Consider the following 19,833-nt stretch of genomic DNA (forward strand, 5'->3'; position numbering starts at 1 on the left):
TGAACTACATCTTGTTCAACCCCGTTTTGCTTATATGAGTTAGATAAGGAGAGGAATCTATCTAAGTGAGAGCTGGGATCGTCATTTGGTAAGCCATGGAATAGACAGTGATTATGAATGAGTTGTATGATGCTATGCTTAAGCACAAAAGACACTCCGTTAACCTCTGGATAGAATATCGGTCCTCCTTGTCCTTCTAACGAGGGTTTGGTGATGTCAGCGAGAGTGATGCATGTGGCCATCATCGAACTATCGGTAGGTAAGTGTGGATCTCATCAGATAGGTACAATGTATGATATCGGATAGAAGAAAGTATGTGTCGGAAGAATTCTTAGCGGTCTAAGTAGGTTAAACCATCCTAAAGGTTCACTAAGGAAGTCCATTTTAAACTTTAATTAATCTAAATTAAGCTAATAATATCTAACCTAACTACGGTAAACTAGTAACTTCTGACAAAGCTAGTCTCGGTCAAAAGGGTCTCTTAAAAACTAACTAATCTAAACAGGCTCCAAATCGTACTACCGCTCCCTGGCAGCGGCGCCAAAAATTAACTCTACCTATGATATGCCCGAATCAGACGGTTTATTTATGCGATGTAGTTAGGTCGCAAAACGTCAATTCAGGATATCAACGGAAGAGGTTGATTATTTAATTTATATATGTTGGGCCTAAATCTATTATTCCTTCCTATGGGTTAGCAAGGGCAAATATGACCTAGGGTCGTTCCTTGAACGATCGAATTTGAAACGGAGCTTATCTAGATAATTTAGTAATTAAGATTAGGGTTATACAAAATTTAGTATCTAAGACAAGTGGCCAGGTACACCTTGTGTGGAGAGGCAGGATCCTTTTGGTCCCAATAAATTGGCGACTGTTCGGAAAATCCAACAACCAAGTCCAACCGATTTATTCTAGACACCACTTTTATCCGGAATATCAACTTGTGTAAAGGCAATAGTTGGGTTGATTTGATTTATAATTGTAATTAAGATATTAAAGCAATATAATTAAAATAAGCTAGCTAGCATGCAACAGCTAAGGACAAAGAAGACATGGTTTACCATGATTTAAGATAACGTAGTGTCGGGATGATTATGAGACACTCCTTGGATAGATATACCTTGGTGTGGACACTAGATTCCCTACTAAGCGGTTTCCCGATTAGCATGTCACGAGGAACTAGGCTTTGAAGATTCTGATCGGATGGACTATGCTCAACTCCCGACGCTTTATCTGGTTTAAGGATATAAGCGGCCCATCTTGGATGCAATGCATACCTTGGGTTCACGAATAAAGTAGCATAGCCAAATACATATAATATCCAACCTTTCTTAACACCTTAGTGTATCACCTAAGTGAGTGGTTATGATTGTGTTTCGAATCCCTTTCTGTCAATGTTTGGTAAAATCTAAGGATTTGTAGACAAATTAGAAATTCTGATAGTTCTCAGTCATCCTTAAAGATTTATAAGCTTAGTTTGTATTGTAGTGCGTTAAACTCCCATTTATGACTTAAACCAGCCCTTACATAAATCTACCCAATAAATCCCCTAGTTATCCACCAGGTACTAGACTTATAATGGTTCTATAGCTTCTAACCTTGACCATGCTCAAGTGGTCCTATAGTACATCAACACTGTACTCTACTGTTGCAACAGTATTTCCTCGAGTCTTATAATCTTGACCAATGTCTTGATCTGGTCCTACAGTAATTCCCCATGTACTTTATAGTATTTCCGATGGGTTCATACCTTGACCAGTGTATAAACATAGATAATTAATTACCTTATAATTGTCGACTTTATAAAAGGTTTTAATCACGTTTATTGGTGGAAGGACGATAATAACGAGGTTTAACATCATAGACAGAAAGCGAGTACGAAATGATAATCATCCCTAACTAACATTATTAAATCATCGCAAACAGTCAAGTAATTACTCACATATCATGGCAACAAGCATTTCTAATATTAATAAATCACAAACATCGAACAAGAATATTATAATAAATTAATAAAAGAAAGGTTAGATGTTACCAAATAATGTCGGCAGAATAACACTTGTATTTCTTCATAATATCCATAGCGTTACAATGCTTGATAGCTTCTACTACTAACTACATACTAATCTGCTATTGATCACTAGAGAGCGACAATAGAGAGATAATTACATTTCCTAATCTCTGTACTTTTCTCTCTCTAGAATGTAGAGAGAGAAAGTAGAGAGAGAACTAATTTCCTATAGATCACTAGAGAGCGACTATAGAGAGATATTTAAGAGAGAAGTGAAGAATTGGTGTGTGTTGAAATGGTGGGATGGAACCCCCATTTATAGGAAATGCTCAATGGCAAAAATGTAAATAAATGGCTGAAAAATGGCTTGCCGTTTGGCAGGGGTTTTGCGAGCCAGGTAAGCCGTTTTTGATGTCCGTTTGCTGGTAGGCCATTTTGAAGCCTGGCAGGCCGTTTGGCAAGGGGTTTGGCAAGCCGTTTGCTGGATCGAACTTGTCTTTCACCGTTTTCGCTCTAGAATCTTCGTTTTAGCTCCATTTTTGACGATTCTTGTGCCCACGCGTTCGTAATTGAATATCCTACAATGGGAGATTAAGTAAATAAATGTTTCCAAAAATTATAAAATAAGTTATTTAAACGCGAGTTAATCGTCTTAGCCGATTTTGCTCGTTTTTCCTCGTTTTTTATCCGTTTTAAGTGATTCTTGAAACATAGCCTTTGTAATAATATAATCTACCAAATGAAGTAAATAAATACTTATTTAGATGATAAAGTCAATTACTTTATCATAAATGGGGCTAATATCGGGGGTAAAAATGTGACTTTTCAGCCGATATTAATATACACGGTTTGTAATTTGTTGTAAGGCTTTATATTTTACTTTATATTTTGGAGTACTTGCTTCTGTCTTCTATAATCATTGTCATCCACAATTAATGCTCTCTCCTATTTGCTGCGATTTATACTCCCATTTCTACTTCGGAGCTTCATTCTTTTGTTTTCTCTTCTTGTCATTAAGTACCGCAAGTAATGGTCCAGAATTTGTATGTATGGAGTTTTGAATGAACATGACTAATGTTCTAAGAGAGATAATGTAATAGCATGATCTTGATTGGTTAAATTATCAGAATTCAAGAGAAAAGATAGAACTATCAGGACGATATGTTCTCGATATGTTCGGAGATTAGGTAAAATGTAAGAGTCGTGTAACATGGCATATGATGATGTTATGCTCTGTGAATCATCACGTTCCATTTAGAAACTCAGCATGACTTACTGTAATATAATCACGTTAATCAAGTGTCATTATATTATACTAACTCATGCTTCAGTTCCCAACACTACTTCAAAAGCATTCATATTTTAGATTCTAATTTTTCAGATTTTAGAAACTAAAACAGTTTCCTTTATGATGTAATACAGATAGCGCGAAGAGATAAATAATTTTGGACCATAATATTTATGAAGATATCTTCAAAAATATCGAAGATATTTATAATGAAAGGTATGATGATATCTTAGAATATCTAAGATCAGAAGATGATGAAGAATATTGTCTGCAAAGGTTTTAAAGTAAGGAGCAAGGTATTCGCTAAAGACTTCAGCAGACACTGAATCATTTAGATTCTTTGAAGGTAGATTTAGTCTTTGTGATTTGTCCACAGCCTTCTTCATAGTTTGCTCAATCCGTTTTCCAGTTCCAAACCTTCTATTTTCTGAGCTTTGCCAACACATTATTCTTTATTATTAAACTTTTGGCTGTTAAGGTCGTTTACAGTTTCTGCTGCTTCATTCAGATTTTTCAACATTTAGAGCATTGATTCGTAGACTGGGTGCTTTTCAGAAATTCAGAACGGAAGATCATAAGTCTAAGAGATAATTGTTATAGGTATACATATATCTGTTGATGTAGAAACGCTGCGAGATTCAAAATACTGATTGCTAATTCCCGGTAGTTGGTATGGAAATTATTGTTACAAGATGTAGATGAGTACATGATAGGGTTTCAATGAATATAATGATTTTTTCGGAAAGTCAAAGATCAATGAAGTTGTTGGTAAGTTTACTGCTAATGTGGTGGAATATAAACGCTTCCCCGGTAACGATGACGAAAAGAGCAAATGTATATATCAAGGTTACAATGAGGCTAATCCGAATGTAAGTCGAAGTTGGTTTGCTGGAGGTGTGACAAAATTGGCTACTTTGAAGAGGGATTGTAAAGTTATTTTCGGTAATAGCAACGGCAAGGGATCATAGATTCATTTTGAATTTCTACTTAGATTCCGAGAGTTCTCTAGGTGCATGACTATATAAGTTCTTCTTTTCATAAATAACGTGTGATTGAATCATCCTCTCGGTTGTTTCTTAATTGAGATGTTTTCAAGAATCATGAAGGGTTTGAATGCAGATAATAATCGTCAATATACATATGATGTTCTAGAATTTTGAATGATACGAATATTTTTCTGGGTTTTATGAATATAAGTGATGTTCTAGCACAGTTTTGAAGTCAAAGTATAGCTTTGAAAGCTGTAGGGATCTAAGAGTAATGATATCGGTTATATCTCGACTTGGATTCTGATATTTTACAATCAGAATATGTAATTAAATTTGAATGAGTATGGTTGTTTTGGTTTTTATGAACGAATGTATATCGTTGTGAAAGTAGTGAGTATAGTTGATGATTTGTTGAATCAGAATCGAAGATTGTAACATATTGATTGTGAATTTATATATCTCTCGGGTATTACCTAGCCGTTAAAAGTTTCACAAGTAATATTTTGTACCAGAGGATTTTATTACAGTCTTTATGAAAATATATGTATATTTTCTTCAGATGTAATACAGATTTAATGAGTTAATATTAAATTAAACTCATTTGATTTTCGACTGGATCTAGAAATGAATAATCCCTAGAACTCTAGAGATTACATAATTTTTGCGGAGTATTTCTTCAACGTAAATGATATATCTCGGTAAATGATATTGATGCTTGTGGAATTCTTGCGAAATTCGCAAGGCACGAATGATGTTTTCTAGAAAGTTTGAGTACATCGAAAATGAAAGTGTAACATCAAACATGTACTCGAACAATATACTAGGTTTATAATGAAATGGAATCTATTGAGTTGAAGTAGAGATTATAGTTAACAGTTGTTAAGTCGTTAACGAAGGATGTACATCATAGCATATTAGTAACATGAATTAACCGAGTAGTGTCTACCCTTTAAAATTCACGCGTAATAGATTAGTACGAAGAGATATATTGTGGTTTAAAAATTCATATATAAAATATACATATAAATTCTTCAGAGGAAATGAGTTAATACTTCATAACTCGTTGATACGATATACTCGTTGTTGATTTGTGATGATGTTGGTGATTATGGAACTAGCTGAGCTTGTGATGTTGTAGATGTTGCTGGTACTGGAGATGCTATCGGTACTGATGGTGCTGATGATGTTGACGGTACTGCCGGTGCTGCTTGTATAACAAGTCTATTTTGTAACGCACGCACCATTTCTGTCAGGGTTTCTCCTCTATCATCTCTATCCATCCACTCATCTTGATTTAACGTTATGATTAGAATAAATAATCTCTAAAACTTTAGAGATTACATAATCACTGCAGAATATTTCTCTGATGAAATATGAATCAATACTTTATCGTTTGTTGGTGTTGGTATTCCTAGGTATCTAAAGGGTGTATGACGTTGATGCTCGTGGGACAAATTGTGATGTTGAAGCATGGGGTGTGGATGTTGTTGGTGGTGGTAATGGTACTGTTGGTGTTGATGCGGGTGGTGCAGTTGATGCCGATGATGCTGCTGGTGCTTGTAACCTTTGCACCATATTTTCCAAAGCCACTACCCGAGTGCGAAGCTCATTGACTTCTTCTATTACACCGGAATGATTGTCGGTTCGAACGAGCGGATGAATAAGATCTAGAATTTGAGATAATATATAATCGTGACGAGATACTCTGGAAATGAGAGAGAAAATGGTGTCTCGAACAAGCTCGCTCGTAAGTGCTTCAGGTTCTTCGCTAAGAGGGAAATGTGGTGGATGGAAGGGATCACCTTCTTCTTATCTCCAATGATTTAGTAGGCTACGAACCCATCCCCAATTCATCCAGAATAGATGATGGCTAATTGGTTGATCCATTCCGATCACACTGCTTTCGGTGCTCGAGTGAAACTCCATGTCAGAATTCGAGGAACTTGAACTAGTGGCGAGTTCCATTTCGTACGATTGAATAAAGGAATTTTCGGTATGAAATGATTTCTGGCTATCGGATGGTATTCTAATTACATAGAATATCTATATATATAGAACAAAAGATTTCGTAGATTACGGAAGAATTTACGGAATATGTCAGGCAAAGTTTACAGTAACAGATACGCTAAGATATGAATTTTGTCTATATACTATTCATGCAATCAATGCAGTAAAATGTGTCTAGACTAAGAATGGTAAACATGTAATTTCCGACAAGAAATGATAAGCAAAACTTTTTGACATGCAGCTAAGGTCGAAGTCCAGACTTACTAATGCATCTTAATATCTATCAGTTAGACACACTAATGCAAGACCTGGTTCGCTAAGACCACCGCTCTGATACCAACTGAAAGGACCCGTTCATATCGATTATAAACGATTCACAATAGTTGATTACATTGCGAGGTTCTGACCTCTATATGATACATTTTACAAACATTGCATTCGTTTTTAAAAGAGAAACTTTCATTACATCGAAGTTGACAAGCATGCATACCATTTCATGATATATCCAAACTATAAATTACTTAATAATAATCTTGTTGAACTCAACAACTTGAATGCAACGTCTTTTGAAATATGCCATAAATGACTCCAAATAATATCTTTAAAATGAGAAAATGCACAGTGAAAGATTTCTTTAATACCTGAGAATAAACATGCTTAAAAGTGTCAACCAAAAGGTTGGTGATTAGTTTATCATAATCAATCATTTCCATATTTTTAATAGACCACGAGATTTTCATTTCCATTTTTCATAAACATCATATACTCGCAAGTGTATAAAAATCATTCATATGGTGAACACCTGGTAACCGAACTAACAAGGATGCATATAGAATATTCCCCGCATACTCGCAAGTATGCTATATAATGGCAATCACAATCACCTTTTAAATCGAAGTACTAAAGCATTCCATTTTTCAGAATGGGGGGAGTTAGTGCCCGTAGATCTACCTTTAGAATTCGTGTCAATTAGTGGCCATTATACCGGCTCCATACCATTTTCCAGCATGAAGGTTGTATAATAAACACTAATTCTTAGGTTACCAAGCTAAAAAGGGGTGATATTCGATTTCGATAATCCAACCATAGAATGTAATTTTTGAGTACTTGTGTCTATTTCGTCAAACATTTATAAAACAGTGCATGTATTCTCAGTCCCAAAAATATATATTGCAAAAGCATTTAAAAAGGGAGTAATGAAACTCACTATACTGTATTTCGTAGCAATAATCTAAATGACGGCACTGAAAAAGTGCAGGGTTGGCCTCAGATTCACGAACCTATATTAAGTATATATATATTTATATATTGGTCAAAATCTGTCTAATAATTTAGGTCAAGTCGTAGTGTATCACAATCCTAATGCTCGAGATCGACATTCAAAAGTCAACAAAAGTCAACTTGACCCAAAATGACTTCCAAAATCTATACATGTTTATTATATAACTTAAACATAGTCGTTTTATATTTTTAAATATATTTATTAGATTTTATTAGATTAAATAATACAAGTCATTTATTAATAAATTAAAATTTATATTAAAATTTATTTAGGTTAAAAATATACTTTTATATATTTCAAGTAATAAAATTTATACAGTTCACTCAATATCATAAAAATATAGTGGTATGTATTATTAACGTAATTATAGTACGTGTGGTAAAAAATATCTTTGTATCACATATCTATTTGATAAAATAATATTGATAATAATAATAATAAGTAAAAGTTGTATTATTTTGTATTAATAATAATAATTATTATTATTCTACTACTACTAATAATAAAAATATTTATTTACTAATGATGATATTAATTAAAATAAAATAATAATTCTAATCATGATAATTTTAGGAATAATGATACTTTTTAATATTAACTGTAATAATAATAGTATTTTATAAAATAATAATTCTATTCAAAATGATAATTTTTAATAATAATAATAATAATACTAAAATGATAATAATAATGATATTTAATAATAACAATGATATTTTTATTAAAGATGATAATTTTATAAAAAAAATGATAGTTTTAATATTAATGATGCTTTTAATAATAATAATAATGATAAAAAATAATAAAAGCGATATTTTTATCTAAATCATAATCTTAACAATATTTTAACCGAATCATGATACTTATACTCATTATTTCCTAATCGATTTGTTTAATAGCTTTAAGTCCCCTTTTATAACGCACTCATAATAATGATAATAATAATGGTAAACATAATAATTAAATGATACTAATATTAGTTTTTAATGATAATGTTACTAATAATAATAATAATAATAATAATAATAATAATAATAATAATAATATTAATAATAACAATAACCTTAGTGATAATAACGATAGTATTAATAATAATAACAATTTTAACTGATAATACTTATATTAATAACGATAATGATAATAATAATAATTATTATTATTAGATAACAATAACGATGATAATAACGACGATAGTAATAATAATAATCATTTTAATAATAATACCAAAATTAATGATAATTCAGTTGACTATATCTTTTAATCCGTTCATCGAAACCATACGCTTTCTAAATAAAAAGTTATTATTTTTTCGCCAGCTTTCCAACGACATGCATATCATATATCTTATCTCAGTAGCATATGTGTCAAATTCGTGATTTATCATAAACTATTTAACGAAGAAACTAAACATACAAGCATGCATAATCATATATACTCGAGCACTAGTCAGGGATACACTATTATTATATAAAAGTTAAGATATGAATGCTCACGTATTGATATTGTGATTCAATATTGCAGGAAAGTACGTAGACGCAACGGAAATGATAAACACTAGTTTGACCTCAAGAACAATACCCCCGAACAATACCCGTAACCTCTATAGCTATAACCCATAATTTCCTTAGCTCTATCCCGCTCAAAAAACCCGTTTGAAATAACTCGCTCATGACTTCGTCGCAGTATTCTATGTATAATACTAATAATAATAATAAGATTAATAATAATATTAATCTTAATTATATTAATAATAATAATAATAATAATAATAATAATAATAATAATAATAATAATAATAATAATTTAAATAAATATTATGGAGTATGATATAGATGAGAGAGATATAGATTTAGGTGTGCAACAACAACTGAAATCGTCGAGTTTTATAGACCTTAGCCACCAAACCTTCCCATACGATCGCATGTGGTTCATGGGCTCTAGCCATGCGATCGCATGGCTGTCTCTGCCAGCTCATGATCAACGAAGTTAGGCTGCCGACACATTTATTTAATATATATATATATATATATATATATATAAAATTTATATAATTATATATATATTATATTATATTTACGAGCATAGTTGACTTTTAAATTTGGTCTGATAACTTGTACGTTGACGCTCGACTTATGTCCCGGTTTCGATTTATCGGACATCGTTACGTATGCTTAGAAAATTTATACTTTACGTTTCGTGACTCGTACCCTTGTCAAAATATAGACTTAAATTATCACTAAGCTTTATCACTTGAAATGTAACTTTAACGTTCGAGTGTTTTGGTCATTTGCTTCTTTAAATCATCATCTCGTTATTTGTCAAAGTATATTTAATAATATTATTCTAAATCAAAACGTTTTGTATCTAATTAATATTATATTTTATCACATTGTAAAATATATATATTTAAAATATAGTTTGTACACACACACACACACACACACACACACATATATATATATATATATATATATAAAATTAAAATATTTATTTAATAATATAATATTTAGTTTTTCGAAACTAATTATATTTCAAAGTTCAATTTAGAATCGTTTAAATAATAGAAATTATTTTATCATATAACGTTTATATGTTATTATTATATCATATAACGTTTATATTTTAAACATATAATTGATATAATTTATTCATGCATAAAATTCTCATAAATTAACTTATCTAAATATCAATTGATTCAAATAAACAAGTGTTACTATCATTTACTTAACTAATTTGAAATCATATTCAATATACATAAACACGTTTTAAATACACGTTGCAAGTTATTTATATATCTAACAACCAATATTTCAACTAACGTTATTTAAACAAAGACATTTTAAATAATCAAGTTTTATTATATCGAAAAACGTTTTCATACATTTAAAACTAAATCAATTGATTATTATGAAATTTAGTCTTCCACTAACTTTTGTCTAATTCTCGTTATTTGACACTTTGTTCTCATATGTAAATCACTTTACCAATTATTCCGAATACCGTTAAAAAGGACAGATTTCTTAAATCATAGTGGACCTCATAACAGAGACCCGTAACCATATCATAATGTATCTGATAATTCAATCATTTGATATTATCTTTTAATTCCGTTGATAAATATATTAAACATATATTGAAACAATTATGTTTATGTAAAGTATCATACGTCTAATACTTTGTTAATATTTCCAATTAATATAACTATATTTATATACATATCTATTTACATATAATTGTTCGTGAATCGTCAAGAGCAGTCGAAGGGTAATTGATTACATGAACATAGTTCCAAAATTTTCGAGACTCAACATTACAGATTTTGCTTATCGTGTCTAAATCATATAAAGATTAAGTTTAAATTTGGTCGAAAATTTTTGGGTCGTCACAGTCGTAGTGTTATTGATTCTAAGCTTTAAATATCCATGATGTTAGACTCGTACACGAGTACGATGTGTATGGATGCATAAGGGCGACCGATTTTTGCTAGAGCCAGATTGAAGTTCATTCTGAAAGTGAGCTTCGAGACAACATGAAGGTGGCTACGTCGAGTATTGAGGGTAAGGGTCATACGGTTTGTTGGTTAGCAATCCAATATTAATATTCAAATGTTAAACACTTTGTTTTGATTATGACACCAAGTCTTGTGTGCTTACAACAACGTATAGAACAACACAATTTCATAAGCCTACAATATCTCTAGAAAACGACCAATACACAAAACCGTTAAGTCAAAAGAGTCATTTGAAAAACACTGAAAGAAGCTCGGCTGGGTCCACGGTCGACCGTAGGTCTAACCGTGGATGTCCTGTACTTTGTTCTTCGAACCAAAGTACGCGGTCGACTCCATGTTGTCCAATGATTAGTCTGGCATCGTGGAATATAAGGGGAAGCTACTGATGGGGGGGGGGGGCTACTGAAAACTCAAGATAATCTTAAACGTGGGAAATACGAGGAATTCCTCTAATGTGCCCGTTGTGTAATGGAGTGCGTCTTTTCATGACCATTTTTTTTTCTTGCCTATATTCGGTGAAGGTTTGGTCGCAGGTTGTTTTTAACAGGTTTATCTCTCCTTGCAACTCGAGAGGTGTGCGATCAATGTTGCTTCCTTGTGCAGCTCGTAATGTAGTGTGGATGGTTGTTGCAAAGTTATACTTTTTTAGCTTATATTTATTTCATCTGGCAGGAAAGAAACAATCGAATGTTTAAGAAGTCGCACAGATCGGAAGTAAAGCTCTTTGAAGATAGCTTCTCTACTGTCCGCCCGAAGTTATTATTTTTACGGTTCACGAACTAGAGTCACGTGGACAAAATGAAGCATAAGTGGTATATTTAATCGTATATAGTATGTTAGTTTGTGTTTATGTTGGTTGCTTTCAGTTAGGGATTACAATGGATCGGGTGCGCCTATATCCATATCCATATCCATATCCATTTAATTGTTAGAATCTATACCCATATCAATATCCATTTAAATATAATTCATCCATTCATATCCGTTGGATTAAACGGGTTATCGAGTATCCGTTGGATGCTAAGTTTTTCTAAAAATATTCCTATTATGAAATGTAATCATCCAAATAGTTTTAACAAAGATGTGTAATATATGTAAGATATATGAATTTAATATTATTCACATAGTTGTATCTTCATAATCTATATTTTCGATAAAAATTTAATAGTTTATAGTGCACACATATAAGAATATTTAATTATATATGCATATATTTAAGTAAACGTGTATATATTTATATCAATGGATGATAAATTTTCATATATACCCGATCCACTAAATTTTCACATCATCCATATCCATGTCCATTTATCATCCGTTTAGATCATCCATATCCATCTAAATGGATCGGATCGGATGGATATCCGATGGATCGAACATCCATGGCCATCCCTACTTCCAGTCCATGATGTATGTTAGCGTTGGTTTATTTGTAGCTTCAAAGCTCTCTTGTTGTCCCGGTACTCTTTTGTATTCATTCTCTTGTTATTTAAAATATTTATCGGGGTATCCCTTTACAACACCACAACCCCCCCCCCCCCACAACCCCAAAAAAAAAAAAAGAAAAGAAAAGAAAAAGATATGGTCTTCAACTTTTCCTTTATTACCAATCAATGATTTGAACATTTCAAAATGGTACACGCTTCACCCGGATTTGAGAAAAAAATAATTACACTATTTGTTTTTTTTTTCTTCAAAAAATAAGATTTTTTAGTGTTTACTTCCCGTCCCTACCCACATGTAGTCAGATTCAAGTTCTACCGCTATCTATGAGAGTGGAATCTCTTATCATTCTTCTTTGAAAACAACACAACGAATGTATCTCAAACTTCTTTTGGTGTCTACACATCTCGTATGTTTGTTGCGTTTTCCACTATCACAACAATCTGTTGGGATCATGTTTTCATAAGACTTGGTCTTGTATGTACGCCATCATGTAGGAGAACCAAGTTTTATAGTTTGTTGCGTTTCTTAATTTGAGTAAAAACTTAGAAGATTACTCTTTTAGAAAAATTTCATAATGAATGTCTGTACACATGAATTATTAATGTCTAATTTGCATGTTGTGATCAAAACAGTTCTATACTTAAAATGTGTAGATCGGCAAATACATCTAAATCATGTGTTACCTTTGACAACCCACGACCCCCCACCCCATATCATAAGGGTGTGATGCTAATAAAATAACTCTTGAGTTTTTTTTTAACTTACTTCTTGGTTGAAGGTTGATTCGGAAACAATCACTCTATCACATTGAGATGAAAAACTTTCTCTACTTTTATATTGTTTTATTCTAGGTAGAGAAATGACTAATATTTATTGTAAAATAGGGTAAACTTGTGTACATCTTATTTCACTCATAATCACTTTTTTTGGGATTTGTGTACGTGCGCTTGTTTTGTTTTTTTTGACTATATTTATCATTTTTATGGGGATACATAAAACCGCATATTAGTAGATTGTAGATTCAACTCTCCCGCGAAACAGACCCAAAACTTCCCGCCAAAACTTCCAAAACCCGATACACTTGCAAACCCTAACTCAACCACATAAAAAAAAAAAAAAAAAAAAAATCCACAAAGAACTCAAAAATACTGCTAACAAATTATCAGATCTCCAAATTGTAAACATGAAAATCAGATCAATGAAGCTGCGCGAAGCTCACAAGAACAACGGTGTGAGTTCATATTGTACGATTTTGTGGGACCTCACTGCAGAACACATCGTAACGGCATCTTCATCCGATTCCGTCATTTCAATTCACGATGCTCTGTTACCTTCACTTACTCCTAAATTTATTCGTAATCATAAAGATGGCGTCACTAATTTGGCTCTTAGCCCTAATTCCACTTGCTTAGCTTCTGGATCTAATGACCGATCCGTCAAACTATATAAATTCCCAGGTATATTTGTATGATTTTTGTAGAATATTATTTGATGACTTGCGTATTATGAAACACATTTACAATTGTGTGATAATTGTTGCTGATTGTTAGATTCAAGCTTAAGGATCATATTCAATCTGTGTGTTATAATTACAGTAATCATTTGGGGTTGCTTGATGATAACTTTGTAGTTTGAACAAATTTAAAATTGTTTATAAATGTGGTAATCAGTGGCGTAACTAGGATTTTTTTCACCGGGGGCAAAAAACTTTTTAAAACTGTAGCAATTTTGTAGGCAAAATATGAAAGTTTTGGGGCAAGAAATTGAAGTTTCTAGGCAAATTATGGAGGTTTTTGGACAAAATCTGAAGGTTTTTAGGCAAAATTTGAAGGTTTTGGTCAAAAGTTGGAGAAATTTTGGCAAAATTTGAAGGCTTTGGGGCAAAATATGTACGTTTTGGGGAAAAAAAACTCCACTTGGTGCAAAATCGAAAAATCTAAAATTTTTACACTAAAAATTCCAAATCCACTAGGGCGGGCGCCCCACCCTGCCCCCAAATAGTTTCGCCCCTGGTGGTAATCACAAATTAAAGGGCAAATTCAGAAAGTGTAGCATAAAATTCGAAATTTGTTATTGTGAGTTATATGCTACTTTTACTTAGGAGTGTAAAAGTGAATTTCTGTGGAGAAAGGATTGAAAGTTATAGACACGTGAGCATAAGTTTAATGTTTAATATGTAAAAGATCGATTATTTTTGATTTCGTTATTTATACGAAGAACTCAAATTTAGTTCAATTTTTGGCACATTTGTCTTTGGGAAAAAGTTGAAATTAGACTTTTTCTATTGTTAAATATTTTCGTATAATGTGGGTACTTGGGTTGACTCTTGTTGATGAATTTTGGATTTTATGTTGAGTTTCTTGATAGTTTCACTTTGATACAATCAACAACAACAACAAAACCAATCCCGCATATGCGAGGTATGGGGAGGTGAGATGTAGACAATCTTTCCTCTATCTTTGAATAAAGAGAAGTTATTTCTCCGCCCAGAGTGAAAATACTCCAAGGGTAGAGAAAGTCCTCCCTAAAATATTTCAAAAAATAAAAATGAGACGCCATGAAAAAAATGGTAGTATCAACTTTCCATGAGTTTTAAATCCTGACTGAATTTCAATTTAGGCTCTAAGTGGCAGTCAAGGCATCAATGAATCGACACTTGCTGTTGACTCCAACACTTTGATACAATCCTTTTTGTTTTATCTGATGCCAAGTGTCTTAAGCTTTAGGGGTTCGATCATCTAACCTTAAATTCTCAAAATCTCTCATCTGCAAAAACTTGTATGCTTAATATCATTTGCTAACACTGTTTATAGATAGTGATAGGAAGTATCCACTTTTACAAGCTCTGTCATGTAATCCAGATTCATTACTACAACTACGCACATATGGCGTATAATAGTGACATATACTTTTCAGTTTCTTACTCTTGTTTAAGGAAGCAATAACAATATTCAAAGTTGTATTGGAAAACTTGGTAGTGGCTCTTAAAAAGTGTTAAACTTGGGTTGAGTGACTTGATGTTGCTCTTCTGAGTTTACGTGGTTTAGAGCAACTGTCGTATGTTGCACATTTATAACTGATCTTGAATGTCTTTAAACTTTATGTGCTGAATGAATATAACTAATCAAGATATTCTTTCATCCTTCTCATTAATTTTGAAGCATATTGATCATGCTTTTTCAGGAGGCGAATTTGAGACCAACATTTCCAGGTTTACATTGCCTATTCGTGCATTGTCTTTCAACAGATCGGGAACTATGCTGGCAGCTGGCGGTGATGATGACGGTATTAAACTTATAAACACAATAGACGGTTCAGTTGCTAGGGTTTTTAAAGGACATAGAGGGTCTATCACAGGTATAGCTTTTGATCCAAACAGTGAGTACTTGGCATCTGTCGATTCATTTGGAACTGTTATAATCTGGGAGCTTCAATCCGGTTCAATAGTTCACACCCTTAAGAATATTGCTCCTCATACCGATTCCAACTTTTCAACTCTAACCGCACTTGGATGGAGCCCAGACGGTGAAATGTTAGCCGTTTCCGGCTTGAAAAATGATGTCATCATGTATGATAGAGATACAGCTGAAAATCTTTTTACGTTAAGAGGCGATCACACTAAATCAGTTTGCTTTATCGCTTGGTCACTTAACGGAAAATATCTCGCTACATCTGGTGTAGACAAACAAGTTTTGATTTGGGATGTTGTGAAAAAACAAGACATCGAAAGACAAAAGTTTGATGAGAACATATGCTGTATGGCATGGAAGCCACATGGTAATGCGTTAGCTGTCATCGATGCTATGGGGAAGTACGGTGTATGGGACTCAGTTGTCCCATCATCGATGACGTCACCTACAGAAGGAGTTCCTACTTCAATTTCAAAACGAAATAACGGTTTACTCTTTTTTGATGACGAAGAAGAAAAACACGAGCCTAGTGTATCAGGCAGTTTAAGTGATCATGATGCAGATAGCCTTATGGGTTCTGAACCAACTAGCCGAAAAAGACTAAGAAAACATTCTATATATGATGAAGATTCGGATGAGGAAATGGATTTGCTTCCAAAAGTTGAATCCCGCAAAAAACCTTCGATTTCTGGCAAGGAAAACATGAAAAATGAAAAGGTGAAATCAGCAAGTTCAACAACGTTGACAGGACCAGTAATGCAAGAAGCATTTCAGTCGGGTGCCACTCCTGTGCAACCTGGTAAGAGGCGATTTTTATGCTATAATATGCTTGGAAGTATATCTACAATGAAGTATGATGAGTACTCCCATATAGAGGTACAGTTTTTAAATTATTATACGTTATATTATATTGTTTTCTCTTGATCAGTCATTAATATTTTGTATTATTCGTGTTTATTCGTTATTGGTTGGATGCAGACCGTTTTTCATGACACGGGTAGGGGCCGAGTCAATGCATTGACTGATCATTTTGGCTACACTATGGCTTCCTTGAATGAAAAAGGAGGTGTCTTTGCAAATCTCTCTAAAGGCGAGAAAAATACGAGCACCCTTATGTACCGCCCGTTTGAAAGCTGGGCAAATAATAGCGAGGTTTGTTAATTTTAATTATTACTTGTATTAAACACATCAACTGTGATCCATAATTTTACTCATCTTACATCATGAATATATTTAGTGGACTATGCGATTTGAAGAAGAAGTAAAAGCTGTAGCACTTGGCAATGGTTGGGTTGCTGCTGTTACAAGCAAAAATTTTCTTCGCATTTTTACCGAGGGCGGTTTGCAGGTAATGTCTCTCTTTATATAATCAAATATTCAAATATAAAACATGATTTTACTACTGGTTTGTTTACTGTGTTGAAATTACATGGTAAAATGGTTGTTTTTTTTGCAGAGGTATGTTATATCTCTTGATGGACCCGTAGTGACTGCAACAGGGTTTGGTGATGAACTTGCGGCTGTCACACATTGTTCCCCTTCACTACCTTCGAACCAGCAGATGTTAGAGTTCAGAGTTTATAATATTGCTAATGGGACCCAACCGATTCGAGGTGGGTTGCCATTGACACCTGGTTCGTGTTTAACATGGTTCGGTTTTAGTGAAGAGGGTCAACTAAGTTCATATGATTCCATGGTATGCCTCAATCAAGTTCAAGACTTTTTATTGTTATAAGATATTAATAATGTGAATGTTAATTATAATCAAATGAAACTTGATTTATTTACAATTTTCTATGGCCAGGGCGTTCTTCGTGTATTCAATAATCAGTTTGGTGGCAGCTGGGTCCCACGATTTAGGTGCACATACTTGCATCAAATAAAAAATGTTTTTTTTGTTTGTTTAAAGCTGTTACATATGGTTTATTCATATTATTGGATGCAGTGCTAGTAAATTAGAGAAGAAAGACGAACATTATTGGGTGGTTGGATTAAACTCAAGCAAACTGTTTTGTGTTGTTTGCAAATCCCCTGATAAATTCCCACAGGTTGTATGCATTTACAACATGAAAGTTACATTTGTACTGTTAATTACTGTTTGAAACTAATATTGTTTTGTTAATTGTTCAGGTTGTCCCTAAACCATTCCTCACCCTATTAGATCTTTCAATCCCTCTTGCATCATCTGATCTGAAAGCAGCAGATATTCTTGAAAATGAGTTCATCGTTTGCAACATGAATCTCTCCAATGTAAGTAAATTGTGTTATAAATGCCAGTACCCAAAAAATTTCTTTGAGATGCATTAAGTGTTTGCTAACACGGGTAAATAAATTTTGTTACTAAATCGTATGATGTTGGTTATAAATTTATTTACTATCTCTTGCAGATCCAAAAAAAGATTCAAGAAACGAAGGAACTGGGTCAGGATACCACATCATTGGATTATAAGTTGCCTGAATTTGAAGCAGCTTTGGATAGATGTATATTGAAGATTATTGCATCTTGCTGCGATGGTTCGTTCTATACTTCTATTCCCTCCTTTCAATATATTTCATTATCAACTATTAATTATTGATTATAAAATATGATAACAAACGAAAAAGCTACGTTTTTTCTTCTTCATTTATTAGGAATCAGAATAGTTATTAATCATTGTATGGGGCAATTACATGTATATGTATATTGTGTATATATGTCATTCTCCATAATTATTAAGACATGAAAGTAAGTTAACTTTAACTTATACAACATATGAAATGTAATGATTTTTTTTCGTGATGTTTATATTAGGGGATAAACTAGTGAGGGCAGTTGAACTTGTTAAGCTTCTTTCATATGAGAAATCTGTTAGAGGCGCAATAAAGCTAGCGAAAAAACTTGAGAAACCACAATTGGAAGAAAGGTTCAACACCATCTTGGAGGTAATTAGCTACTACATCACACACACACACACACACACACACACACACACACACATTTCAACATTACCCACTATACTAATTTGTGCACCACGTCGAGTTACTAAAATGGCCCTTGAACAGTAACATTCACGCAGGGGTATTTTAGTAATTTCACATTCTCAATTTTTTTTTTCCCTCCAAATTTCCTTTCATTTTCTTCGTTTGCTTTTTGCCCCAATGAAATGGGGCCCACACACCCCGTTATGTCTAACGAGCATGTACCATTTGTTAAAATATACAGGAACTATTACTAAAAGAAGCCAGAGAGACGATGCTTAAAGAAGCCACAGAGCCAAAGCCTAAAGCAGCTACAGAACATAAAACAAATGTTGACACAAACAAAACATTTACATTACCAGAAATACGCATGGCTCCAAAACCTGCAATAGATCTAGAACCCGAACAACTCTCATCACCTTCTTTTGTAAAGAAAAACACCCAAGAATCCGTGAAAGAATTAAAATCTGTGCCACTAACGTCATCTTCGTTTGTGAAGAAAAAGACGATAGAAGAGCCTGTTAACGCGGATAAGGTGTTAGAACCGAAAGAGACTGCAAAATCAGAAAATAAAGGGACAGTTAAGAAGGGTGTAGGAGAATTGAAGGCAGGAACTAATCCTTTTGCAAAATCCTCAACGAAGCAAGAAAAAAGCTCGTTGTTTGATTCGCTTAAAAAGTTAACTAAGAAAGATTCCAAGTGATAAGTTAGACATGGAGCAAGAACTGCAGGTTTTGCAACTTTTTATATGTATAAAGAACTTGAGCTGTTCTAATGATTTTCACAATTGGTATTAACATTTTGCATAAACTATGTGATGTCTTTTAATGATTAAGGTTTAAGACACATTGTGTTGTTGGTAGTTATAATGTGGAGGTTTGTTATAGCTTGTGATTTCATTTTTGATACCTGTGGATGTCTTTTAAGTTGG

General features: G+C 33.1%; 1 protein-coding gene across 1 annotated transcript; it reads left to right on the forward strand.

Annotated features, from left to right (window-relative positions):
* Positions 1 to 13,717: 13,717 nt before the first annotated feature.
* Positions 13,718 to 19,622, forward strand: LOC139867706 (protein ENHANCER OF LHP1 1). Its single transcript, XM_071856070.1, has 11 exons — positions 13,718 to 13,991; positions 15,718 to 16,820; positions 16,923 to 17,096; positions 17,182 to 17,292; positions 17,401 to 17,640; positions 17,749 to 17,804; positions 17,890 to 17,992; positions 18,075 to 18,194; positions 18,332 to 18,458; positions 18,736 to 18,866; positions 19,147 to 19,622. The coding sequence occupies exons 1-11, from the start codon at positions 13,718 to 13,720 to the stop codon at positions 19,603 to 19,605; spliced, it is 2,898 nt and encodes a 965-aa protein (XP_071712171.1). The 3' UTR covers positions 19,606 to 19,622.
* Positions 19,623 to 19,833: the final 211 nt, after the last annotated feature.

This window comes from Rutidosis leptorrhynchoides, chromosome 9 (genome assembly GCF_046630445.1).
Source record: "Rutidosis leptorrhynchoides isolate AG116_Rl617_1_P2 chromosome 9, CSIRO_AGI_Rlap_v1, whole genome shotgun sequence".
NCBI lineage: Eukaryota > Viridiplantae > Streptophyta > Magnoliopsida > Asterales > Asteraceae > Rutidosis > Rutidosis leptorrhynchoides.

Excerpts from the sequence above, each read along its gene's own strand:
- LOC139867706 (XM_071856070.1), top strand. The coding sequence starts at position 13,718 with ATGAAAATCAGATCAATGAAGCTGCGCGAAGCTCACAAGAACAACGGT. Across the intron at positions 18,459-18,735 it reads TATTGCATCTTGCTGCGATG|GGGATAAACTAGTGAGGGCA; the intron begins GTTCGTTCTATA and ends TGTTTATATTAG. Across the intron at positions 18,867-19,146 it reads GGTTCAACACCATCTTGGAG|GAACTATTACTAAAAGAAGC; the intron begins GTAATTAGCTAC and ends TAAAATATACAG.